Genomic DNA, 25,595 nt, shown 5'->3' with positions numbered 1-25,595 from the left:
GCAAAAAGGAGAGAACAGTTTCAAACTTGTCGGTAAATGTCACACAGCTAACTCGGAGCTAAGAAAACTTGAAATCACTGCAGTAATTAATTACTTGCAAAAGACTATGGAATCTCAATCTTTAGGCTGCATAATTTCAGGAGCTACGTCTACATGGGAAAAATTAAATGGATGCTATTGTAATGAACGCTGTGTCAATTATTTCGTTTAAATCTGAGTTTCAGTAAGTGTTGTCACTGCCTCATTAAAATATTCCAGCTTTGTAAATATGTGATAAAACCACATTAGCTTTCCCCTGATCCATCCTGTAGGTGTGCTGAGAGTAATGACTTTTTGTATTTAGTAGTGTGTCAGTTATTTTGAATACAAGTTTGTTGTTAATGTATGCCCATTACCTTTTACCAATTTAAATACCAATTTAATTCACCATTTAGTGAATTAACGATTTCTTTGTGTGATATGGCTTTAAATTTAATGGATGCTGAATAATTGTTGAGGATATGCTGTTAATTTTATTTCTTTGTGAGTCTAAATATCCAATGTGTCAGCATAAAAGACAGAATGTAGTGCTCCTATGTGACTGCATCACTTAATAAAGGACATTGCGAGAATGAAAAGTTAGCTTCTAAAAACTAAAAAACAGCCCTGAAAATCAAAAGTAGCCATTGAAGGAACCTCAAGAGCTTTTGTGCACAGTTGCAATGGAGGTAAGGGAGAGGGCTTCAAAATGGAAATCCTCACTCTAACATTTTTTAAATGTAAATTAGAAATGGGTTTGGCAGCCAGGCCATCACTGTTGGGGTGGAGATGGAGAAACTCGCCCCCACAGAGTAGCCAGTGGCTGCTGCAATATCCAGGCACACAAGGGCAGAGGTGAGATCCTAGCCTTAAGTGGAGCACCGACCATCTGGTCGGCAATTCGGGACTGCTATCAAGCAATTAAACGGGTCCATGCTGCCTGTAGAAACTTGGAGTCTGGCATGAAAATCTCAGTTGTCTTCCTTTACTTGGCCTTAATTGACCCATAATGAGCTGTGCATGCTCCCTGTCACATGTGGGTGGGTGGACATGTTGCCCAGCACACATCTCACCCCATCTCGCTTTCACAAAAATATTCCAGAGTAGGATGGAGGTGGGGAAATTGGCATGCCATGCAAGCAACTGGGCTGTTTCTATTTCTGAGCCTGCCTCTGATCCAAGGCAAGCAGATTTAAATCTCATTATAACAATTATGAGTCACATTACATTACATTAAATAATTCAAATCTCTATTAAATGTCTGGTTTCATTTTTTTCAAGACAATACACAACATAATGATTCTCAGCATATTATGAATTAATGTATAGATGATCTTTGGATTTAATCTTTGTTAATCTATTTGGGAAATGTTAGTTACAAAATTAATTTTATTAAAAGTTAGCAACTGAAAGGTGGAAAGAAAATAAGATGCATTTTCTGAATTTAAGGCATTATATTGTTTGTTCTTGTTCAGTATAGTCATTACTACACAAGTGCTGAGCAAAAGGTTTTACAATATAAAAAATAAGGGATAATAAATGTTAAAGCCAGTACATTGTTGATCCTTGGTGTACTCTCTACTGCACCTTTTGCGAGCTAACTGTGTAGTTAAAAATAACCAATGAAAATGACAGATTCTGAAAAAAAAAGCACTCATAGGTTTTATTTCATATGTGAGCTGAGAGTGACTGCCCTTGATCTCAAGGTTGTCTTTAACCATCAAGGAGCTCAAGCAAAACAGGAGTCAGTGGGAATCAGGAATCATACCTGATACAAAGGAAGATTGTTGTGATGGTTGGAGGTCAGTCATCTCAGGTCCAACATCTCTGCAGGAGTTTCTCGGGTAATGTCCTTGCCTGACCATCTTCATCAATGCCGCTTCATCAATGGCCTTCCCTCTATCAAAAGGGCAGAGTGATGGTAACACAAATGGTAGCACTCTTCTCAATTCCTCAGATACTGAAACAGTCCATGCTCAAGTGTCCAGTTCTGGTCACCTCATTATAGGAAAGATGTAGATGCGAGATGGTGCAGAGGAGATTTACCAGGATGCTGCCTGGAATTACAGGGTTTGTCTTATGAAGAGAGGTGGAGAGAAGAAGGAAGAGAGGTGACTTGATAGAGGTATACAAGGTAATGAGAGGCACAGGTAGAGTAGATATCCAGAGACTTTTCCCCAGGGCAGAATGGCTGTCATGAGAGATCATAATTTTAAATTGATTGGAGGAAGGTATGGAGGAGATGTCAGAAGTAGGTTCTTTACGCAGAGTGGTGGCAATCTGGAGTACACTGCCAGCGGTGGTAGTAAAGTCAGAGACATTAGGGACACTTAAGCAACTGCTGGATAAACACATAGGCAGCGATAAGTTGAGGAGTGTGTAGGTAATGTTGGTCTTAGATTAAGATAAATGATCGGCACAACATCATGAGCCGAAGGGCCTGTACTGTGCTGTACTGTTCTATGCTGTATATAAGACAGAATTTAGCCATAATCCCTTGACATTTAGTGGCATTGCCATCACTGAATTCTCCCACTAACCCCCCTGAGGGTTAACATTCACCAGAAACTAAACTGGGTTAGCCATATATGTAGTGTACAGATCAGAGGCTAGGATCTTGCAGCAAGAAACTGACTTCCTAACTCCCAAAACCTGTCCACCATCTACAAGGCACAGGTCAGGGGTTTGATGGAATACTCCTCATTTATGGATGAGTACAGCCCCAACAACACTCTAGAAGCTTGACACCATTCAGGACAAAGCAGCCCACTTGAATGGCACCTTTCTGAATCTGAAAACATCCTTTGATTTCATTTGATTTATTGTTATCACGTGTACCTAAGTACATTGGAAAGCTTTGTATCACATGAAGTACAGGCAGATCATACATACAAAGATATACAGATCATAGGGTGATTGAACAGAGTGAGGTATACAAAGTTTCAGCTGCACAGGAGGTGTATAAAGCTGCAAATGTGTTGCTGGTCAAAGCACAGCAGGTTAGGCAGCATCTCAGGAATAGAGAATTCGACGTTTCGAGCATAAGCCCTTTATGCTCGAAACGTCGAATTCTCTATTCCTGAGATGCTGCCTAACCTGCTGTGCTTTGACCAGCAACACATTTGCAGCTGTGATCTCCAGCATCTGCAGACCTCATTTTTTACAGGAGGTGTATAAAAGCAAGATCAGCATTAGATTTGAAATTTGAGAGATACATTCAGCAATCAAACAAAAGCGGGGAAGAAGCTGTTCTTGAACCTATTGGTACGTGTATTTAAGCTCTTGTATCTTCCGCCTGCTGAAAGAGGTTGGAAAAGATTATACCTGGGGTAGGAAGTGTCTTTGATGATGTTGGCTGCATTTCTGCAGCAACAAGAAGTGTAGCTGGAGTCAATGGATGGAGGTTGGCTTGCATAATGGTCTGGACTGTGTTCAGAACTTTCTGTAGTTTCTTACAGTCCTGAGCAGAGCAGTTGCTATACTAAGCCATGATCCACCCAAATAGAATGTTTTTTATGTGCATCTGTAAAAGTTGGTGAGGGTCCTTATGGACATGCTGAATTTCCTTTGCCTCCTGAGGAAGAAGAGGCATTGTTGTGCCTTCTTGATCATCTGCGTGGGTAGTCCAGGACAGATTGTTGGTTATCACCTAGGAACTTGACGCAGTTGATCTTCTCCACCTGAGCTCCATTGAGGTAGATAGGCAAGTATCATAGATCAGTACAGCACAGTACAGGCCCTTCAGCCCTCTATGTTGTGCCAACCTTTTATCCAACTCGAAGATGAGACTAACCTATATCTCTTCATTGTACTGTCTTCCATATGCCTATCCAAGAGTCGCTTAAATGTCCCTAATGTATCTGAGTCTACTACCCTTGCTGGCAGTGCGTCTACCACTCTCTGTGTAAAGAACCAACCTCTGTCATCTCCCCTAAACCTTCCTCCAATTACCTTAAAATTATGTCCCTTTGTGATAGACATTTCCACCATGGGATAAGGTCTTTAGCTATCCACTCTATCTATGCCTCTCAATAGCTTGTACACCTCTATCAAGTCACCTCTCATCCTTCTTTGCTCCAATGAGAAAAGCCCTAGCTCCCTCAACCTTTTTTTCATTAGATATACCCTTCAGTCCAGGCTGCATCCTGGTAAATCCCTTCTGCACCCACTCTAAAGCTTCCATATTTTTCCTGTAATGAGATGAACATAATATTCCAATTGTGGTCTAACCAAGGCTGCAGCATAACCTTGCAGCTCCTAAACTTAATCACCTTGCTATGCAAGCTAACACACCATACACCTTCTTAACAACCCTATCAACTTGGGTGGCAACTTTGAGGGATCGCTGGACATGGACCCCAAGATCCCTCTGTTTCTCCACACTGCGAAGAATTCTGCCTTCACCCCTGTGTTCTGCATTCAAATTGAACCTTCCAAAGGGAATCATTTCACACATTTCCAGGTTGAACTTCATCTGCCACTTATCAGCCCAGTTCTGCATCCTGTCAATGTCCCATTGCAACCTCCAACAGCCCTCCACAAGATCCACAACTCCACCAACCTTCATGTCATCGGCAAACTTACTAACCCACCTTTCCACTTCCTCATCCAAGCCATTTATAAAAATTGCAAAGAGCAGAGATCCCAGAACCGATCCCTGCAGAACACCGCTGGTCATCAAGCTCAAGGCTGAATACTTTCCATCTACCACCATCCTCTGTCTTCAATGGGCCAGCCAATTCTGTATCCAGATAGCCAGATTTCCCTGTATCCTGTGCCTCCTTACTTCCTGAAGAAGGGCTCATGCCCGAAATGTCGCTTCTCCTGCTCCTTGGATGCTGCCTGACCTGCTGTGCTTTTCCAGCAACACATTTTCAGCTTTGATCTCCAGCATCTGCAATCCTAACTTTCTCCTACTTTCTGAATGAGCCTACCATGGGGAACCTTATCAAAGACCTTGTTAAGATCCATGTGCATCACATCTACTGCTCTACCTTCATCAATGGGCTTTGACATCACCTCAAAGAATTCAGTAAGGTTTGTGAGACATGACTTGCCCCTTATAAAGCCATACTGACTGTCTCTAATCAAACTGTGGTTTTCCAAGTAATCAAAAATCCTGTCTCTCAAATTCTCTCCAATACTTTGCCCACCGCAGACTTAAGACTGACAGGTCTGTAAATCCCAGAATTGTCCCTATTTCTTTTCTTGAAAAAGGAATAACATTTGCCACCCTCCAATCATCTGGCACTACTCCATCATCAACGGCGGAGCAATCTTTTCCCTCACTTCCTGTTGTAACCTAGGGTATATGCTGTCTGGCCCAGCGAATTCTATCTTTATGTTTTCCAAAATTTTCAGCACATCCTCCTTCCTAACATTAACCTATTCCAGCACATTAGTCTGTTTCACGCTGTTTTCACATACGACAAGGTCCCTCTCATTAATGAATACTGAAGTAAAGTATTCATTAAGGACCTTCCCTACTTCCTCCAACTCCAGGCGCAAGTTCCCTCCATTATCACTGATCGGCTGTACATCACTCTGGCCATCCTCTTGTTCCTCACATAAGTGTAGAATGCCTTAGGGTTTTTCTTTATCCAACCTGCTAAAGTTTTTTCATGCCCCATTCTAGCTCTCCTAAATCCATTCCTCAGTTCCTTCCTGGCCAACTAGTAACCCTTGAAAGCCTTGTCTGATCCTTGCCTCCTGAACCTTAAGTAAGCTTCCTTTTTCCTCTTGACTAGATGTTCCACATTCCAAGGCGAAAGTGGGGACTGCAGTTGCTGGAGATCAGAGTCAAGATTAGAGTGGTGCTAGAAAAGCACATCAGGCAGCACCCAAGGAGCAGGAAAATCAACGTTTCGGGCAAGAGCCCTTCATCAGGATATTTTACATCCCAATGTCACCCAAGGTTCTTTCAACATGCCATGCTTCCTTGCCCCAGTGGGACAAATGTATCCAGCACTATCAGCAAGTGCTTCCTAAAAAACCTCCATACTTCGGTCATGCCTTTCCCTGAGAACATCTGTTCCCAATTTAAGTACCCCAATTCCTGCCCAAAGGCATTGTAATTTCCCCTTCCCCCAAGTAAATTCTTTCCCATACCGTCTGCTCCTATCCCTCTCCATGAGTTTGGGAAAGGTCAGGGAGTAGTGATCACTATCACTGAAATGCTCTCCCACCAAGAAATCTGACACCTGGCCTGTTCGTTGCCAAGCACCAGATCCAATGTGGCCTCCTCTCTAGTCAGCCTATCTACATATTGCGTCAAAAACCCTTCCTGGTCCCTCCAGACAAACACTGCTCCATCCAAACTATTTGAACTCAGGAGGTTCCAATCACTATTAGGGAAGTTAAAGTTACCCATGACAACAACTCTTATTTCTGCACCTTTCCAAAATCTGCCTCTCAATCTGCTTCTCCATGTCTCCGTTGCTATTGGGTGTCCTCCTTCCTTTCTGAAGTCGATGATCAGCTCTTAATTTTGCTGACACTCAGCAGCAGTATGAATCATCTATAGATACACTATATAAATTCACCAGCACTTCTTTGAAAGCATCACCCAAATCCATGACCACCACCATCTATAAGGCCAACGCAGCAGATACATGGGATCACCACCACCTGCACTTTGCCCTCTAAACCATTCACCATCCTGACTTTGGAATATAATGTCATTCTTTCAGGGTCACTGGGTTAAAATTCTGGAGCTCTCTCCCAAATGGCATTGTGGGTCTACTTTCACCAAGTGGATTGAAACATTTCAAGAAAGCAGCTCAGCGCCAACTTCTTAAGGGCAATGAGGAGTGGCAATGAATGTCTGCAGAGCCAGTGATGTACACATACCACAAGAGAATAAAAAAACTTTAAAATTTCTTTGTGGGTTACTTTGATAATTTGCTTTAATTTATGAAATAAGGAAGCAATTACTATTTATCTTTGAATAGTCTCCTTAATGTTTGTGTTTTGTATTAATAGAAAACAAACTCAATGTGGAGTATCAATTTTATACCTATTTTATGAAATAGAATTACATATTTTTGTTCAGAATCTCATTTTAGAGTAGTTAACTGTCTTGATTACATATTCAGTATGGAATGCAGTATGCTCAACTTTAGTCCTGTTTTAATCAATTTTGCATTGATGTATGTCTTTGACCTTTTGACAACTAGTCACTTTAGATGGTTCAGTAAGAAAATGTAAACATTAGTTTGTTCCTCACATCAAGAATGTTTGGTTGGGTGAAGGTGAAATGGAAAAGATTAATATGTACTTAATGAAGTTTGGAAAATTGAGAGTACAATTAAATAATTGTATGAAAAATAGTAGTTAAAAACAGGTTTTATTTAAACACTTATTTCCTTCCTTTTAGACCCCACAATCCCACCCCCACCATCAATAAGATTGATGAATAGCCTACTGTTTGTACCTTCCAATCCAGTCTCAAAGTTTTTTTTCTCCAGCAAATAAACAACATTTTCTTTTCTGTTAATGACCCAAAGGTTGTATCATTAAAGGAGAAAAGTAGACTTTCAGTCTCGGATGAAGAATTTTTTAAAAATTGCACACTGCCATTTCATAACAGAGGTCTGCCTTGCTTGATTAATTCTGGCCATGCCTCCTGAGCGGAACCAATGAAATTAGTTCTCTTTCTGGCTATTAAGGTTGTAGATTTTACTCAATGAGACAATGCTTATTCATACAATAGGCAAATTCTGCATCCAGTACGTAATTTGTTACATAAGAATAAAGATAAATAGATTTTTTTAGATTTACTTATTTTTCTTTAAGTAACACACGCATTCTATTACACCAGCAAATGTTGAAATAGTATTACAGTCAGTTGCAAATCAGTGAATAATGATCTACAAAAAAATTGCATTGAGCTTCAGTTCTTACAATGTTTATCAAGAAAATACGATGTTTATAATGAGACCGCCAAGCATTAGAGTCACAGAAGGAGGCAACTTGGCCTATTGTGTCTGCATCAACTTTCCGACAAGAATTATGACTTTATATTATTTGTCTCCTTTCTCTATAGTATTGCATGTTGTTTCTGTTCAATATTTCATGCAATGCTTTCTTGAATTCCTCAATTGATTGTGTTCCACTACTCTTTCAGGCAGTGCATTACAAACCCAAACCACTTATGCGAATTACATTAAATCTGTGCCCTTTTACAAGCAGAGTTTCTCGCTATATATTCTATTCATACCTGTGATGATTTTGAAAACTTCCCTTAGAACTCCTGTTAGTCTTCTTGTTTCCAAGAACAGCAGTGTCACCCTCTTCAATCTATCCTCATAACTGAAATTTCTTATCCCAGGAACCATTTTGTAAATCTCTTCTGCACTCTCTCCAATGTGTTTACGTCTTTCTTACAGTGTAGTATCCAGGACAGTACACAATATTCTTTCTGAAGTCCAGCAAGTGTCCTATGAACAAAAATAGAAACTGCCTTTTGAAGAATGGTCACTGGACCTGAAAAATTAACTCTGTTTCTGCACACTTCAGGCTGATGGTTTTTCTATCCTTCGTATGGATGGTATAGCATCCTCAGGTAAGACGAAGGGTGGAGAGTTTTTTTTTAATCAACAACTTGTGATGCATGGACATTGCAATCCTGGGCAGCCATTGCTCCCAAACCCTGAATTCCTCACCATCAAATGCTGCTTCTTCTATCTACCACGGGAATTTACCACTGCTATACTAACTGCTGTGTGCTTGCCGCCACAAGCAAAGGTTGAGGAGCTCTGGATGTGCTGTACTCCACCACTAACACCCTGGAGACGGAACACCCTGAGGCCCTGTTTATTGTGACTGGTGACTTCAATCAAACCAATCTAAGGAAGGTGTTGCCCAAGTACCACCAGAACATTACCTGCTCCCCAGGGGCACGAACATTTTAGACCACTGCTACAGCAGTGTGAAAGATGCCATCCCTTACCCTCATTTCAGGAACTCCGACCACAATGCTATGTTTCTTCTCCCGGCTTACAGGCAAAAGCTCAAGTAGGAGACCCCATCATAGATACAGGTCCAGTGCTGGCCAGAGGAGGCAGAGAATTAACTCCAGTGCTGTCTGGAATCGGCTGATTGGGCCATGTTCAAACAGTCCGCAGGTATCTTGGATGGGTACGCCACCACCGTCACAGAAGTCAATCCAGGTGTTCCCCAACAGAAACCCTGGATGAATCAGGGACATAACAGAACTTGCTAAAAACCAGGCGTGAGGCCTTCAGATCAGGAGGCCCACTCAAATATAAGGAATCCAAGTATGACCTTCACAGAGCCATTAAGACAGCCAATGACCAATATTGATCCAAACTAGAGCCCCGGACAGACACCCAGCGACTATGGCAAGGACTGAATGACATCACAGGTTCTAAAAAGAGACATTGCAAGATAGCTGACGATGACATATCCCTCCCAGATCGTCTCAACGCCTTCTATGCTCGCTTTGAGCAGAATTTCAGCAGAGACGAAACACCTATTCCAACAAATCCTGATGAACCAATCCCAACAGTCAGTGCATCAAAGGTCAGATCAGTTTTCCTTCATGTGAATCCAAGAAAAGCGATGAGACCAGACGGAGTACCAGGCCACGCACTCAGAGCATGCACAAATCAACTGGCAGAGATCTTCTCGGACATCTTCTACCTCTCCTTGCAGCAGATACTGTCCCTGCCTGTTTTAAGAGAGCCAACATTTCTTAATAAAAATATATTATATGTAAGAGGGCCAACATCATCCCTGTGCCTAAGAAGGCTCTGAAGCATGCCTTGACTGTCGCCCATTTGCCCTAACTTTGGTGCTCATGAAAAACTTTGAAAGGCTGGTCATGGCATTAATCAACTCCAGCCTCCCCACTATGCTTGACCCACTCAGACCAACAGATCCACGCAGGTGCCATATCACTTGCCCTTCACTCCTTCCTAGAACATCTTGACACCAAGAATAGCTACATAAAAATCCTGATTAGAGTGGTGCCGGAAAAGCACAGCAGGTCAGGCAGCAGCCGAGGAGCAGGAAAATCGATGTTTTGGGCAGGAGCCCTTCGTCAGGAATGAGGCTGGAAGCCTCCAGGGTGGAGAGATAAATGGGAAGGGTGTGGGTCTGGGGTGAAGGTAGCTAAGAGTGCAATAGGTGGATGGAGGTGGGGATAAAGGTGATAGGTCGGAGAGGAGGGTGGAGTGGATAGTTGGGAAGGAAGATTGGCACGTAGGACAGATCATGAGGATGGTGCTGAGCTGGAAGGTTGGAACTGGGGTAAGGTGGGGAGAGGAAAAATGAGGAAACTGGTGAAGTCCACATTGATGCTCTGGGGTTGAAGTGTTCTGAGGCAGAAGATGAGGCATTCTTCCTCCAAGCGATGGGCAGTGAGGGAGTGGCTTTGGAGGAGGCCCCGACCAGAGCCTTCAACATTATTATCCCCTCGAGATTGATAACTAAACTTAGTGATCTCAGACTAAGCCCTACTCTCTGCAACAGGATCCTCAGTTTCCTGACCCATAGGCCACAATCAGTGAAGACTGGGGACAATATTTCATCCTCACTAACACTCAACACTGGAGCCCCCCAAGAGTGCATACTCAGCTCCCTACTGTATACCCATGATTGCGTCACCAAATACCGGTAAAAGGCCATGTACAAGTTCACTGATGACGCCACCATAGTTGGTCGAATCTCAGATGACGATGAAACAGACTACAGACGGGAGGTGGAAGACCTGGAAAAATGGTGCACTGAGAACAACCTCGCTCTCAATGCTGGCAAAACCAAGGAACTCAGTATTGACTTTTGGTGGGATGTTATTCATGCCCCCTCTACACATTAACAACACAGAGGTGAAATGAATGGAGAGTGTTAAGCTCCTGGGAGTGGTCATCCACAACAAGCTTTCTTGGACTCTTCATGTGGATGCACTGGTTACAAAGGCCCAACAACATCTCTACTTCCTCAGGCAGCTGAGGAAAACTGGCATGATGACAAATACCCTTGCCAACTTTTATAGGTGTGCCATTGAGAGCATTCTGTCTGGATGTATCACTACCTGGTATGGCAACTGTACCACTCAAGATCGGAGACGTTACAGAGAGTGGTGAACTCGGCCCGGATAATCACAAAGGCCAACCTCCCATCTATAGAGTCCATCTACCAGGCCCACTGTCAAGGAAAGGCCGCCTGCATTCTCAAAGATCCATCCCATCCTGGCAATGCTTTTCTACAACTACTACCATCGGGGAGAAGATACAGAAGCCTGAACACATGCACCAGCCGGTTTCGAAACAGGTTCTACCCTACTGATGTTAGAATACTGAATGGACTCTCAAACTCTTTAACGTTCGCCTGTACCTGTGTTTTTGTTTTTGCTGCTGTTTACGTATTATTTACTTATCTCTGCTACTTAACTATGTGATCTGCCTGTATTTCTTGCAAGACAAAGCTTTTCACTGTGCCTTGGTACATGTGACAATAAATTCAATTCAATTCAATTCTCAGGTGCTGCCAGACCTGTTGTTACCCAACAATTGCTGTTTTTGTTTTTGATTTCCAGAATCTGCAGTTTTTTTTGTTAAGTGTATATATGGCCAATTATACAATTCTAATAATTAGAAATTGATTTGAATAATAGGGAAAATGGACATTTCTAAATCGTGAGCTCTAAAATAAAATTCAAGGTTTGCATAAAGACTTATAGCTCAGATGCTGGTGGCATGGTTGTGGGTATGTTTGCCGAGCTGGGAAGTTGATTTGCAGATGTTTCGTCCCTGGATGAGATGGTAGAAAGAACACAGAACAGTGAATGCACCACAGAAGTGTACAGAAAAGTCACACACCAGATCAGATCCCAAACTACAACAGCAACCACCTGAACACACACAAGAGAAGTTGCATTAGAACCCTGTTCAAAAAGGCTACAACACACTGCAGCACCCCCAACCTGCGAAGAAAAGAAGAAGAACACCTCTACAGAGTTTCCCCAAGAACAGATAGTCCTGCAACTTCATCCACAGATGCCTAGCAGACGTACAACACAACAAAGACATGCCACGACCACACACACTAGCACGCTACCTTATATAAAAAGCTTCTCAGAACTAGCAGTCAGACTTCTCCGATCATTCAGATTCATGACAGACTATAATCCGACAGCCATGCTCAGCCAACAACCCCCAGAACCATCATCTTTTCAAGTCTAATGTTATTTATAAGATTCTGTGCAAAGACTGCATAAAACACTATATAGGAGAGACAGACAGATAAGTAGCAATCTGTATCCACGACTACCAACTAGCCACTAACGCCACGACTAGCCGTCCCTAGTAGCCATACACATAGATGAGCAGGACCGTAAATTCAACTGGGACAACACAATGATCATGGACAAACTAAACAGAGGACAGCCAGAGAATTTCTAGAAGCGTGGCACTCATCCATACTCCATCAACAAACAGATAGACCTAGACCCAATATACCAGCCACTACAATGATCTATCGGATCCAGCAACAGGAAGCAGCAGGAACATTCCGAAATAAATTCCAGAAGACATAGTACAGCAGCGCTTCACAGGACTGAAGATTTCATCTAGACATGGGACGAAACGTCTGCAAATCAACTTCCCAGCTCGGTGAATATATTTAAAATTAATATAACTTATACAAAACCTTTAATATAATATTAAAGCTTTGGTAACAATAACTGAAATCTGAAATTTTCATTCTTTTTATTCAGTAGTTATCATGTGTAAGTAGTGATTGAATAGTTCATTTTTACTAACTCCATAAATGTCAAATTTTGGATCTTCGCATCTTCCTGGTATTCGTGTCTTCGATACTGCTAACAAAGATAGTTTACCCTTGAATAACATCTTTAAGTTAGGGAAAGAAAAGATCTGAAGCACATCATAGGGAAGATAGCAGACTGTGGACTGTTAGATGGGTTTGGATCTAAGTTCTTTCATTACATTATCTGCAGCAGAGCCTTCAGTTACCTAGGGGCCGAAGCTTTGAAAGTCCTTCCTGAACATCTCGGGCTCCTTAAAGGCTGGATGTTCATCAAGGAGATTGATATCAGGAGTCAGGAATTTTCTCAATCCACTGCATTCTTGCTTTTATCCAAGAGTGGCCATAGCACTCACCCTGTTTTCATGTTGAAGAGGTGGGCATAAGTTTGATATGGGACATTGCATCCAGAGACAAGCCTAGGGAGGCACAGGGATAGGCAGATAATGCGATCATTATTTTAGAGGGTCTTGCCACTGTAACTGAGGTAACAGCCCAGTTATATTCGTGGTTTTTAGGCCCATCCTCCCCCCTACCTCCATGCTGCCTATTCTTCTTTATCTGTCCTTTGCTTTCTCCATGCTCCTTATATTCCTTCCATACTCAATGCCCCACTTACATTCCTGTTCCATTATCCCATGCATGTTCCATGTCCCCTTGTATCATCCATACCTACTGTTCTGTATCTGTAAAGAATAAATGAGCTATTGGAAAGTCTGGAAAGCCTTAGAAATGGTTCTGAAACTGACAACATAAACAAACAGTCTTTGAAATCTTTGAAAAGTACTGTTTACAATCTCATAAAGATGTTAATCACAACACTCATTCCTTGAATCAATGAGAAAAAGCTTTAACCCTCTTAACCATCTTTTAATTCAAATAAATAAAAAAGTATTGAAAAATAATGAAAGAAAGAACAATTTCATACAATTTTGTATATCTGTCAATCAAACAAAGATGGCACTTCCCTTCAAGATGTGTAAATAGATTCCTGCTGAATAAAGTCCATCACCATTCTTGGAACCTACCCAAACATTCAGGCCATCCTGCAATTGTTTCAACAAAGCAGGTTGAGGCCTTTAACTTTTCAAATGAACTCATCATGAATGCTTGATTGAGGTCCAGGAATTGCTAATTGACTCACCTCAGAAGGGAAACAAGAACAGAAGTTGCTGGAAAAGCTCAGCAGGTCTGGCAGCATCTGTGGAGACAAATCAGTTAGTGCTTACGGTTAAGTGGCCCTTCCTCAGAATTCCAGTTAACTGTAATTTCTGTCCACAGATGGTGCCAGACCTTTTCCAGCAATTTCTGTTTTTGATTCTGTCTTAAAGCATCCTCAGTTCTTTGGTTTTTGTATATGCCCGAAATATCGATTCTCCTGCTCCTCGGATGCTGCCTGGACTGCTGTGTTTTTCCAGCACCACATTTTTCAAATAAACACATAGGCCTAAATCAGTCACATGGATAAGCCACATAAACTCACTTGCATAGCTGTGAATTTCCATTTCTAGATTCTTTTTGGGTCAGTCAATCTTGAATTTATCAATGAAATGAACGCAGCACTACCTTTGATATTGAGTAATACTTGGGGTTAAAGACTTGAGTCTTTCTGTGCAAACCAGCTCCAAATCTAAATTTTCAATGACATTTTTCAGCAGTTTTCCAGTAAGTTTATCCTGCTGAATGAATGAGGAATTTTGTCTAGCTACAGTCTAAAAAGAACATGCATTTTCAACCTGCAGCATTAAATTTTGTGTTTCTCTCCATAGATGTTGTTAGAACTCCTGAGTATTTATGCATTTTCTGTTTTATGTAGGGTTTACAGTATCTTCAGCATTTTAATTTCTGAATTTTGTTTTGTAGTTCAGAGTTTGTGATTGGCTGATTTTGCAAAGCTTACTCATTCATCAGTTGTGATTGGGCAGAGAAGCAACTCAAAATTATATTATCCTTCTGTGTTTTCATGCAATTTCTGCTTAGTTTATTTGAATTTCACTCCAGTTTATTTTCTATACGTAAAATTCTGCATGGAAATTAATATGGGTTAAATTTGGGCTGCATTCCTGAATCACTGAAGACTATCTGGTGTAGGTACACACAGGGTTGTTATAGAGCAAGTTCCAGGATTTTGATCAAGTGAAAGTGAGTTAATGACAATGACAATATATTTTTCCAAATTCTTTTGTGGGGGTCAGTGGGAGGTGACGTAGTGGTAAAAAAGGACTAGTAATCCATATTCTCAGCTTAATTTACTGTGACATGGATTCAAATCCCACCATAGCAGATGGTGAAATTTGAATTCAATAAAAATCTGAAATAACAGATCATGTACTGTCAATTGTCATAAAAGCCCAGTTGGTTCACTAATGCCTTTAGGAAAGGAAATCTAATGTCTTTACTTGGTCTGTCTTACATATACTCCAGACCCACAGACATCTGGTCGACTCATAACTCCAGGTAATTAGGAATGGGCAATAAAGGCTGATCTAGCCAGTGACACACACATCCTAAGAACTTTTAAAAAGGTCAGGATGGTGAGAGGTTAAAGGAAAACCTACGGGGTGATCTAAGATGGCGGCGATCTGAGAAGATCGCACTGCAGAACTTCGCATCGCAGCAGGAGCAGGACGGTCCTTTAATCTGCCCAACCCAGGTCATCAGGATTTCTTGGGCATTGGAAAGATTGTGGAGCCCCAAGAAACATTTAAAAATTGACTTACCTGTATTTTCAGCTGTCCAGAAATGCCTAAAAAGGGAGGAGGAGCATCCGAGGCCAGGTCTGCAGCTCAGCCTGCAGCAGCCTTGGAGCCGATTACTCTCCAGGACCTGGTGAACCAGCTCTCGAAATCTCGCGAGATGCTGGGGAAACAGATTGAAGAGAAGCTGGCTCCAGTCTCTCTCATGCTGCAGAGGCATGAGCAGCAGCTGGGAGACCTGGAGAAGAGGATGGATGAGGTAGAGCACAGGGTCACAGTGGTGGAAGCTGATGCCAGTTCATTCAAGGATGAGATCCAAGCCCTGAAGATGCAGGTTCGTAATTTGCGTGACCAAGTGGAGATGATCTTGAAAACAAGGGCAGGAGAAAAAACATCGGTCTACCTGAGGGTAAGGAAGGTGAACGGCCTGCGGAATTTGTTGAAGATTGGCTTCCAAACTTCCTTGACTTGGAGGCTGGCATGAGAGGATTGAAGATAGACAAGGCTCACTGGGTTGCAGCGCAGAGGTCGGGTCTGGGTCAACGCCCTCGTCCTTTCCTGGTGCGGTTCCATCATTACCGGGATAAGGTGAGAGTCATAGAGGCTTCCAGACTCCAAGGGATGGATTCAAAGGCCCTAATTTACGAGGGGTCTAAGATTATGTTTTTTCAGGACTTTTCAGCGGCGGTGATCCAGAAATGAAAATCATATGATGGCATCAAGAGAAGACTGAGGGAGCTTGGGATTCAGTACTCCGAGATACCCGGCAGTGCTTCGGATCACCTTAGATGGATCCATGCATCTCTTTGACTCATCGGAGAAGGCAAGAGACATTGTTGACAAACTAATTTAATTTAAACAATTGTAGTATGTATAAATATTGTTGTGTAGGTATGTGTTTATCATTCTGAAAAAGAAATGGAGGAAATCCAGTTGGAGCTTTGTTTTTCCCTTTTTTTTCCTCTATTGATTATAATTTGGTTCAAACTATGTCTGGCAGTGGTTAAGATGTACATTTTAACTTTCTAAGTTAGGACATACCAAAGGATGGGTGGGGTATTTATTCCCCCTTTTTTTAAGAAAATAATTTTTTTTATTCATATTGATATTCTATGGGGTGTTTATTCTTTTTAGCTTGTGCTTACAATGCGGCTCTAGCTGAGAAATGTGAAGGTGGTTGAGATGGTTAGATGCCTATTTATGGGCAGTTCGGGATGGGTAGTTGCCCCCTCCGGGCAGGGGATGAGTTCCCCTACTCAGCGCTATTGGCACTTTACATGTTGGTTTGTTTTCTGATTTTTGTTTTTTTTTATTTTTAATGATTTTGTATGTTTGATAAATGTAGTGGTTTTAGTTTATGTAGTTTTTATATTTGGTGGACCAAGTGACACTAAGGCTCAGCAATTTGCAGTTCGGGTTCCTCCTTTCTGGAATTTTAATGTACTTGCAGAAGATTATGGCTAATGATTTGATTAAATGGTGTACCTGGACTATCATGGGAAGTCACTCACCAATTAAGAGGAAGCAGGTACTCTTGAGTCTTAGAAAGGAGAAGGTGGATATTGCTTTGTTCCAGGAGACACATTTGGATGATCAGGAACATCTGAAATTACAGCAGAATGGCTTTGACCATTTTAGTTCTCATAATTTAATACCAAAAGTAGGGGAGTGGCTATATTGGTTAGGAAAAATCTCTCACTTAAATTGTTGGAATGTGTTAAAAACACATAGGCGAGGTTTGTAATTCTTAAAGCCTTGATCAATGGGGAATAATATGGTGTTTTAAATGTTTATGTCCCCCAGCTCATCCTCTTAAATTCTTGATAGATGCTTTTTCTAAACTGATAAGTCTCAAGTCTCGGCACATCATTATAGGGGGAGATTTTAACTGCCTCATGGATCCCACAGTAGACAGGTTGCCAAAAGGTCCCTCGATACCCTTTGCACAAACTAAACAGTTATAGGGTTTGTGTGGGGAATTAGGGTTGGTGGATGTCTGGAGGTGTCTCCACCCTACAGGTAGGGATTTCACATTTTTTCTCCAATCCACATAGATGTTACACGAGGATTGATTTTTTGCTGACCCCTGCGGTAACCCCGGATCTGGTGGCATCTTGTACGATTGGTAATATTGCCATCTCTGATCATGCTCCAGTGTACCTCGTGATTAAGATTAAAGATGTTATTGTGGATTCAAGGTACTGGTGAATGCACCCCTTTATTCTCATGGACAGGAAGTTTGTGGAGTACTTCTCTAGGGAATTTCGGGCATTCCTAGACATCAACATAGGCTCGGTTGATAGATCATATGTTCTTTGGGAAACTGCCAAAGCTTATGCCAGGGGGTTAGTTATTTCATATTCCACCAATAGGAAGTGGCAGAGGGGTGAGCAGCAATGCCTCCTTGAAGCACGGTTAAAGGCAGCCGAGAAGACCTATTTTGACAGCCCTCATTGGTCAAACTATAGAGGATTATGGCACTGCGGTCTGCACTAAATTCCCGTGCTCACGCAGATGGCAAAGAAGGAGCTGGCCTTTGCAAAGCAAAGGTTATACGAGCATGGTGACAAGCCAGGCAAATACTTAGCATACTTTGTCAGAAAGAGAAGTGTCTCACAGACCATTACAACAATTAGGGAAGGGTTTGGGAACTTAATATGTGATTCTAAAAAGATTAATGTGGCGTTTCAGAGATTCTACTATGAATTATATCAGTCTGAGAATTGTGAGGAGGGGCAGGCCAAAATGGAATCCTTTTTTAGAAATCTGAAGCTCCTGGGTGTGACTCCCGAACAACAGTCCTTTCTCAATGCCCCATTATCAGAGCAAGAAGTGCAGGAATCTGTGAGGCAGCTTCAGAGTGGAAAGGCGCCCGGTCCTGATGGACTTCCTAGTGAATTCTATAAGGAATTTATAAGTATACTGTCAGGCTTGATGCTGAATACGTTTAATGATTCATTCAGTCGTGATTGTCTCCCACCATCTCTGAGAGAGGCCAATATTTCACTTATCCTTAAAAAAGAGAAGGATCCGGAAGACTGTGCTTCATACAGGCCCATCTCACTCTTAAATGTGGACTTTAAGATCCTCTCTAAGGCTCTCACGTTAAGGCTGGAGACTGTGTTACCCTCTATTATTAAAGAGGATCAGACGGGCTTCATAATGGGTTGCAGATCCTTCAATAATGTTAGGAGGCTGCTTAACGTAATTCAAGCATGCTAACAGCAGTCAATACAGGGATTGGTGAGTTCTTTCGATGCAGAGAAGGCATTTGACCGAGATGAGTGGCTGTACCTTTTCTATACTCTAGACCGGTTTGGTCTGGACGACGTTTTCATAAGATGGGTAAATGTTCTCTACAGTGTACCTCTCGCTGCGGTAATTACCAACGGGGTACGATCAAGCAAGTTTAATATTTCCAGGGGCAGCTGGTAGGGCTGTCCACTTTCACCATTACTTTTTACGTTGGTGATTGAACCGTTGGCAGAGGCCATTCGTGGGGATCTCAATATATCAGCTCCAGAAGTGGGGTCAAAATTACGTAAGATCTCACTGTATGCAGACGATGTTCTAATTTTCTTGACAAATCCAGTAGTTTCAGTGCCTTGCCTGATACAGTGCATTCACGCGTTTGGCGCTTTTTCAGGGTATAAGATTAATTTTGCTAATTCAGAGGCTATAACTATGGGTGGTCTTATGAAAGAGTTGGCTCTTGAGAGTGAGTATAGATTCCCACTTAGGTGGTCACAGGAGGATTTTGTGTATTTGGGCATATTCATTACTCCAGTTCTGGATTGGCTGTTTAAAGCCAATTTTACTCAATTATTTGGAAAAACTAAACAAGATCTCCAAAGATGGGAGGCACTTCCAGTCTCGTGGTTAGGTCGGATAGTGCTTATTAAGATGAATATTCTCCCTCGTTTGCTATACCCAATACAGATGCTCCCCCTGATTTTCAATAAACAAACACTCAGGAGACTGAACAGTTGGTTCAGCTCCTTTATCAGGCACCGTAAACGGCCCCTCATTAAATTAGCCAAACTGCAGTTGCCTCACAGAATGGGGGGAGTAGACCTTCCGGACATTAAAAATGACCAATTAAGCTCGCCTTTGACCTATGGTGAGTGATTGGTTTGCGGGGACCCTCTTTCAATATGGCTAGATAGTGAAGCCTCCCAGGCAAGGTGCCCCCTTACCATTTTGCTGTTTTTGGACAAGGTGAGGACAGTTAGGGAATATTGCCATAACCCATTACTCATCAATACTTTTAAAGCATGGAGGGCAATTCAGCAGAGGGAAGGTAATATTGGCAAAACATCTTTGTTCACACCTTTAGTGGGTATGCCGGGTTTTCAACCAGGTATGATAGATTCAGGATTTAAACGATGTATCTAGCATGGGTGATTTATTTGAGGGAGATGTAATGATGTTCTTTGATCAGTTAGTATGGAAGTACGAGTTACCTAATAGAGACCTCTTTCAATTTTTGCAAGTTTGGGATTTTATTCAAAAAAAGACCACACTTTTGACTGATCCTTACAAATCTGACATAGAAAGAGGGATACTAAGGGCTAAGAGTACACTCTCTGTCAGTACTTTATATCACCAATTGGGGGGTGCCACCTCAGATGAGTCTGATCGACTCTGCAAGATGTGGGAAAGAAAGCTGGGTGTTGAAGTTTCTTCAAAGGCATGGGAGGATATTTGGGAGAATGCATGGAAGATATCAATTTGCAATAGGACCCATGCTTTACAGTTGAAGATTCTCCACAGGATCCACTTAGTCTCAGACCATTTGTCAAAATTTAAACCAGGGGTAGCTTCAGCATGTCCAAATGCAAGGTCTGCACGGGCACTCTTACCCATGTCTTTGGTCTTGTGACAGGCTTCAAACATATTGGAGCGCTGTGGTGGGTGCAATGGAGAGGACTTTGGATGTAGGGGTGGGGAAGGACCCTATCCATTGTATTTCCTGCAGATGTGCATCAGAAAAATCTTTTCAATATTCTTACGTTCTGTGCAAGGAAGAATGTCTTGCTCGGTTGGAGATCCGAAACCACCCCCCCCCCCCACCAGGCCTGTCGGGTTGGCGGAAGATTGTCATGGAGCATATTCCCCTGGATTTTCTCACAAATACGGTACACCACAAAACTGAGAATTTTTACAAGACATGGCAATCCTTTTTGAAATACCTGGACACAGATTTATCTGCCACACTAACAAGGGCTTTTATATAGTCGTAACGATTGTGTTTCATGAGTCCAATATCCAGGGAGGAGGAACTGTGAATGTATGAGTGTTTTGTTTGGCTGGGCTGAGTTATTACTGTTTATTTGTTTGTTGTTTGGTATTTATTTATTTAGTTAAATAGCTAGTTTAGGTATTTTTTTTATTTTGTATTTCCCTACATATGTTCATACATTCATACAGGAGGGTGGGTTGGGGAATTTTTTATTATTATTTGGGTTTATTTTTGTACTATTTTTGCACTGTTTTGAATTGCATTGTTTTGTATTTGTTGTAATATTTAAAAATCTATTTTTCCTTTATATTTGTATTACATTTTTTATTAAATATATATTTTTATTAAATATATTATATAGAAAGGAAAACCTGCAAGTGTTGGTGTTCTCATGAATTTGCTACACTTGTCCTTCTGGATGGCAGAGGTCATATCATGACAGTTTAGTTATTGTGGACAGCAAATCAACATCAGCAGTAGTTAAGTGCTTGTTGAAATTGGGTCAACTCATTTCTCATGAATATACAAACAGCCAGATTATGAATAGGAATATTCCATTTAGACTTGTAGTCTACTCCACCATTTAATAAGATTATGGCTGCGCTGATTATGGCCAGAATTTCACAACCATGTCTACCCCAATAATTTTTAATTTCCTTTTTGGACAAGAATCTATCTGCATCTGCCTTACAAATATTAAATGACTTCAACTTTCTGAGGAAGACAGTTCCAAATTTTCACACCATTCTGAGAGAAGACATTCCTCCTCATCTCTGTCTTAACTGTGAGACCTCTTGTTTTAAACTGTGTCCCTTGATTCTTGTTTCTCTCAAAAAATAAAACACTCTTTCAATATCCACTCTGTCGTGTCCCTTCAGGATCTGCTATGGTTCAATAAATCACCTGTCATCTTCCTAAACCCCAGTGGATAAAGGGCAGCCTGTCCTCCTAGAATAAGCTCCCATCCCAGTTATCAGTTGAGTGAACTTTCTGTAAATTGTTTCTAATTCTGTTAGATGAGAAGATCAAACATGAGCACAATACATTAGATATTGCCTCACCAATGCCTTACCTACATGTATAGTATCCTTACATTTATATTTCATTCCCCTTGCAATAAACAGTAGAATTCCAATTGTTTTTGCTTAGCATGTTAACATAGTTACTGTGATTCAACTACTAATGCATGCAGATCTGTCTATAGCTCAAGAGTTCTGAAGATTTCTGTACATTTAAATACTATGCTGATTTTCTGTTCTTCTAACCAAAATAAACAATCACTCACTTAGCTGACCTATCCCTTTCCAGACTCCTTTCGTCCTTTTACAACTTCATTTTCTAACTATCTTTGTACCGTTGGCAAATTTAGCAAAGATAAATTTGGTTCCTTCATACAAGTTATTTATATAGATTGTAAATGATTAACACCCCAACACTGATCCCTATCTCACCCAACTTGTGATAACCTTTTCATGCCCACTCTTTACTTCCTATTAGCTAAACAAATCCTCTGTCCAGGCTAATATGTTACCCTCATACCATGAATTCTGATGTTGCATAGTATCTTTTAAGTGGTACCTTGTCAAATATCTTCTGGACATCTAAGTACAATACATCCACAGGTTCCCTTTTATAAATTTTGTACATTATTTTCTCAAAGACTCCCAGTAATTTGGCCAGAAATTATTTCTCTTTCACAAACCATGTTGACTGTACCTGATTGCATTAAGATTTTCTAAGTATTCTATTATAACAACCTGAATAATAGATTCCAGTATTTTCCCAATGATTGATGTTAAGTTAACTGGCCTAGAGTTTTTGCTTTCTGTTGCTTTCCTTTCTTGAATAGAGAAGTCACATTTGCTACTTCTCAATGGATCTTTTTCTAGATTGTAAGAAATTTTGTAAAATTAAAACAAATGTATCTACTATCTCAGCAGCCACTTGTTTTTACTCCTTAGTATAAGTCTGTAAGAATGAAGTCTCAAAGAGCCAGAGGACCTGTCAGATTTTAGTTCTAATTTTCTGAACATTCTTTCCTGTAATTATTTTAGGTTTCTTGCTCCCTTTCACATTCTAATTCACAATTATTTCCAGAATGTTATTTGTGACCTCCACAGTGAAGATAGATGCAAAGTATCTGTTCAATTAATCCTCCATTTCCATACTTTCCATGATTAATTACCCAGTCTCACTCTCTAAAGAACCAATGTTCACTTAATCTTTTTCTGTTTAAATACTAGCTTAAGCTTTTTAAATATATATTTCTACCTATCTCTCTCATACTCTAATTGCTCCCTCCTTATTGGTCTATTAGCCATTCTTATCTGTTCTTTATATTCTTTACAATCTTCTAATTTGCATCTTATCTCTGGGTAATTGTGTGCTTTTTCTTTCAAGTTAGTGTTTTCTTTCATTTTCTTAGTTATCCTTGGTCAGTGTGCTTTTCCCTTAGAATCTTTTTTTTCCATTGAAATATATATTTTCTGAGCATTCTGAAATACCTCCTTAAATATTGACCACTGTATTTCTCCTGATCAAATCTTAATTTAGAGTCCAATTTCACTTCAGCCAGTTCCGTCTTCATGCCCTCATAATTGTCCTTATTTAAGTTTTAAACACTAGTCTTTGTTCACTTTGCCCTCAAAATCAATGCAATGTTCAATCATATTTTGATCACTGCTACCTTGGGGATAGAACATTGCACTGCAGTACAATGGCCCTCGATGTTGCGCCAACCCGTGGAACCAATCTGAAGCCCATCTAACCTACACAATTCCATTCTCATCCATATGCCTATCCAATGACCAGTTTTATACAGATGCAGCATGATCTCGTGATTCTGAAATTCAATCCCTCGACCGATAAAAGCTAACACACCTTATGCCTTCTTCATAACCCTATCAACCTGGTAGCAACTTTCACAGATCTATGCACATGGACTCCGAGATCTTTCTGCTCATCCACACTACCAAGTCTTACCATTAGCCTAGTACTTTGCATTCCTATTACTCCTTCCAAAGTGAATCACCTCACACTTTTCTGCATTAAACTCCATTTGCCACCTCTCTGCTCAGCTCTGCAGCTTATCTATGTCTCTCTGTAACCTACAATATCCTTCGTCACTATCCACACTCCATCGACCTTGATGTCGTCTACAAATTTACTAACCCATCCTCTATGCCCTCATCCAAGGCTATTAATAAAAATGATAAACAACAGTGGACCCAAAACAGATCCTTGCAGTCCCCCACTCATAACTGAACTCCAGGATGAATATTTCCTATCAACCACCACCTTCTGTCTTCTTTCAGCTAGCCAATTTCTGATCCAAATCGGTAAATCACCCTCAGTCCCCTACCTCCTTTTGTGCAGTGGACTACCATAGGGAACCTTATCAAATGGCTCACTGAAATCTATATACACCACATTGATGGCTTTACCCTCAGCCACCTGTTTGGTCACCTTCTCAATAACATTTTTGAGGCACGACCTACCCTTCGCAAAACCGTATTGACTATCCCTAATCAACTTATTTCTTTCTAGTTTATTATAAATCCCGAAGTAAGGTTCACAGGTCTATAATTTCCAGGGTTGTCTCTACTCCACTTCGTGAACAAGGGAACAACATTTGCTATCCTCCAGTCTTCTGGCACTATTCCTGGAGACAATGATGACATAAAGACCAAAACCAAAGGCTCTGCAATCTTCTGCCTGCCTTCCTAGAGAATCTGAGGATAAATCCCATCCCACCCAGAGAACTTATCTATTTTTACACTTTCCAAAATTGCTAACACCTCCTCCTTATGCACCTCAATTCCATATAGTTTAGTATCTCAATATTCTCCTCGACCACAATGTCTTTTTCTAGTGTGAATACTGACGAAAAGTGTTCATTTAGCACTTCCACTATCTCTTCTGACTCCACGCACAACTTCCCACTACTATGCTTGATTGGTTCTAATCTTACTGTAGTCAAAAGTGAGGACTGCAGATGCTGTAAACCAGAGTTTAGATCAGTGTAGTGCTGGAAAAGCACAGCAGGCCAGGCAGCATCTGAGGAGCAGGAAAATCGCCGTTTCGGGCAAAAGCCCTTCATCAGGAATCCTAATCTTACTGTAGTTTTTCTTTTATTCCTGATATACTTATAGAAAGCCTTAGGGTTTTCCTTGATCCTACCCACAGTAGCTGGTCCTTGAATAAGTTCCACATTTCAAATGTACCCATTCCCTGCAGTTTCTTTCCCCATCGTATGCATCTTAAATCTTGCCTAGTCGCATCGTAATTGCCTTTCCCCCAGCTATAACCCTTGCCCTGCGGTATATACCTATCCTTTTCCAGTAAAGATAACCGAATTGTGGTCACGATCACCAGAGTGCTCCAAATCTAACACCTGGCTGGGTTCATTACTCAGTCCCAAATCTAATGTGGCCTCGCTCCTTATTGGCCTGTCTACACACTGTGTCAGGAAACCCTCCTACACACATTGGACAAAAACTGGCCCATCTAAAGTACTTGAACTATAGTATTCCCAGATAATATTTGGAAAGTTAAAGTCCTCCATAATAACTACCCTGTTACTCTCACTCCTATCAAGGATCATCTTTGTTATCTGATTCTCTATATCTCTGGAATTATTTGGAAGGCGAGAGAAAACTCCCAACAGGGTAACCTCTCCTGATAACTTAACAACAAAGTAATACATTAATCCTAATAATTAGCTATAAGTATATAGAACCTTCTGCATTATTCAATATGACATGGCTGATCATATACTTCTGTGCTTTTGTTCATCTCTCTGTCTATTGCACCAAAAGCATCCTAATTAGAGATACTCCTCTACCGAGATT

The 25,595-nt window shown here is 41.1% G+C and overlaps 1 protein-coding gene across 5 annotated transcripts in view; it reads left to right on the top strand.

The window, feature by feature from the left end:
• The window catches only part of ppp1r42 (protein phosphatase 1, regulatory subunit 42), a 117,252-nt gene that overhangs the window by 66,195 nt on the left and 25,462 nt on the right, over positions 1 to 25,595 (top strand). The window contains exon 9 of one of the 5 annotated variants that reach the window (XM_060824106.1): positions 5,766 to 6,491. The exons of the other annotated variants lie outside the window; for them this stretch is intronic. Within the exon in view, the coding sequence (XP_060680089.1) occupies positions 5,766 to 5,838 (73 nt within the window). The 3' untranslated portion in view covers positions 5,839 to 6,491. Of the gene's footprint in view, positions 1 to 5,765; positions 6,492 to 25,595 lie in introns of those variants that run through there. 5 annotated transcript variants of the gene reach the window in all.

This window comes from Hemiscyllium ocellatum, chromosome 4 (assembly GCF_020745735.1).
Source record: "Hemiscyllium ocellatum isolate sHemOce1 chromosome 4, sHemOce1.pat.X.cur, whole genome shotgun sequence".
Taxonomy (NCBI): Eukaryota; Metazoa; Chordata; class Chondrichthyes; order Orectolobiformes; family Hemiscylliidae; genus Hemiscyllium; species Hemiscyllium ocellatum.
Note: the sequence above shows the minus strand (reverse complement) of the source record. Positions and strands in the feature narration are given on the sequence as shown.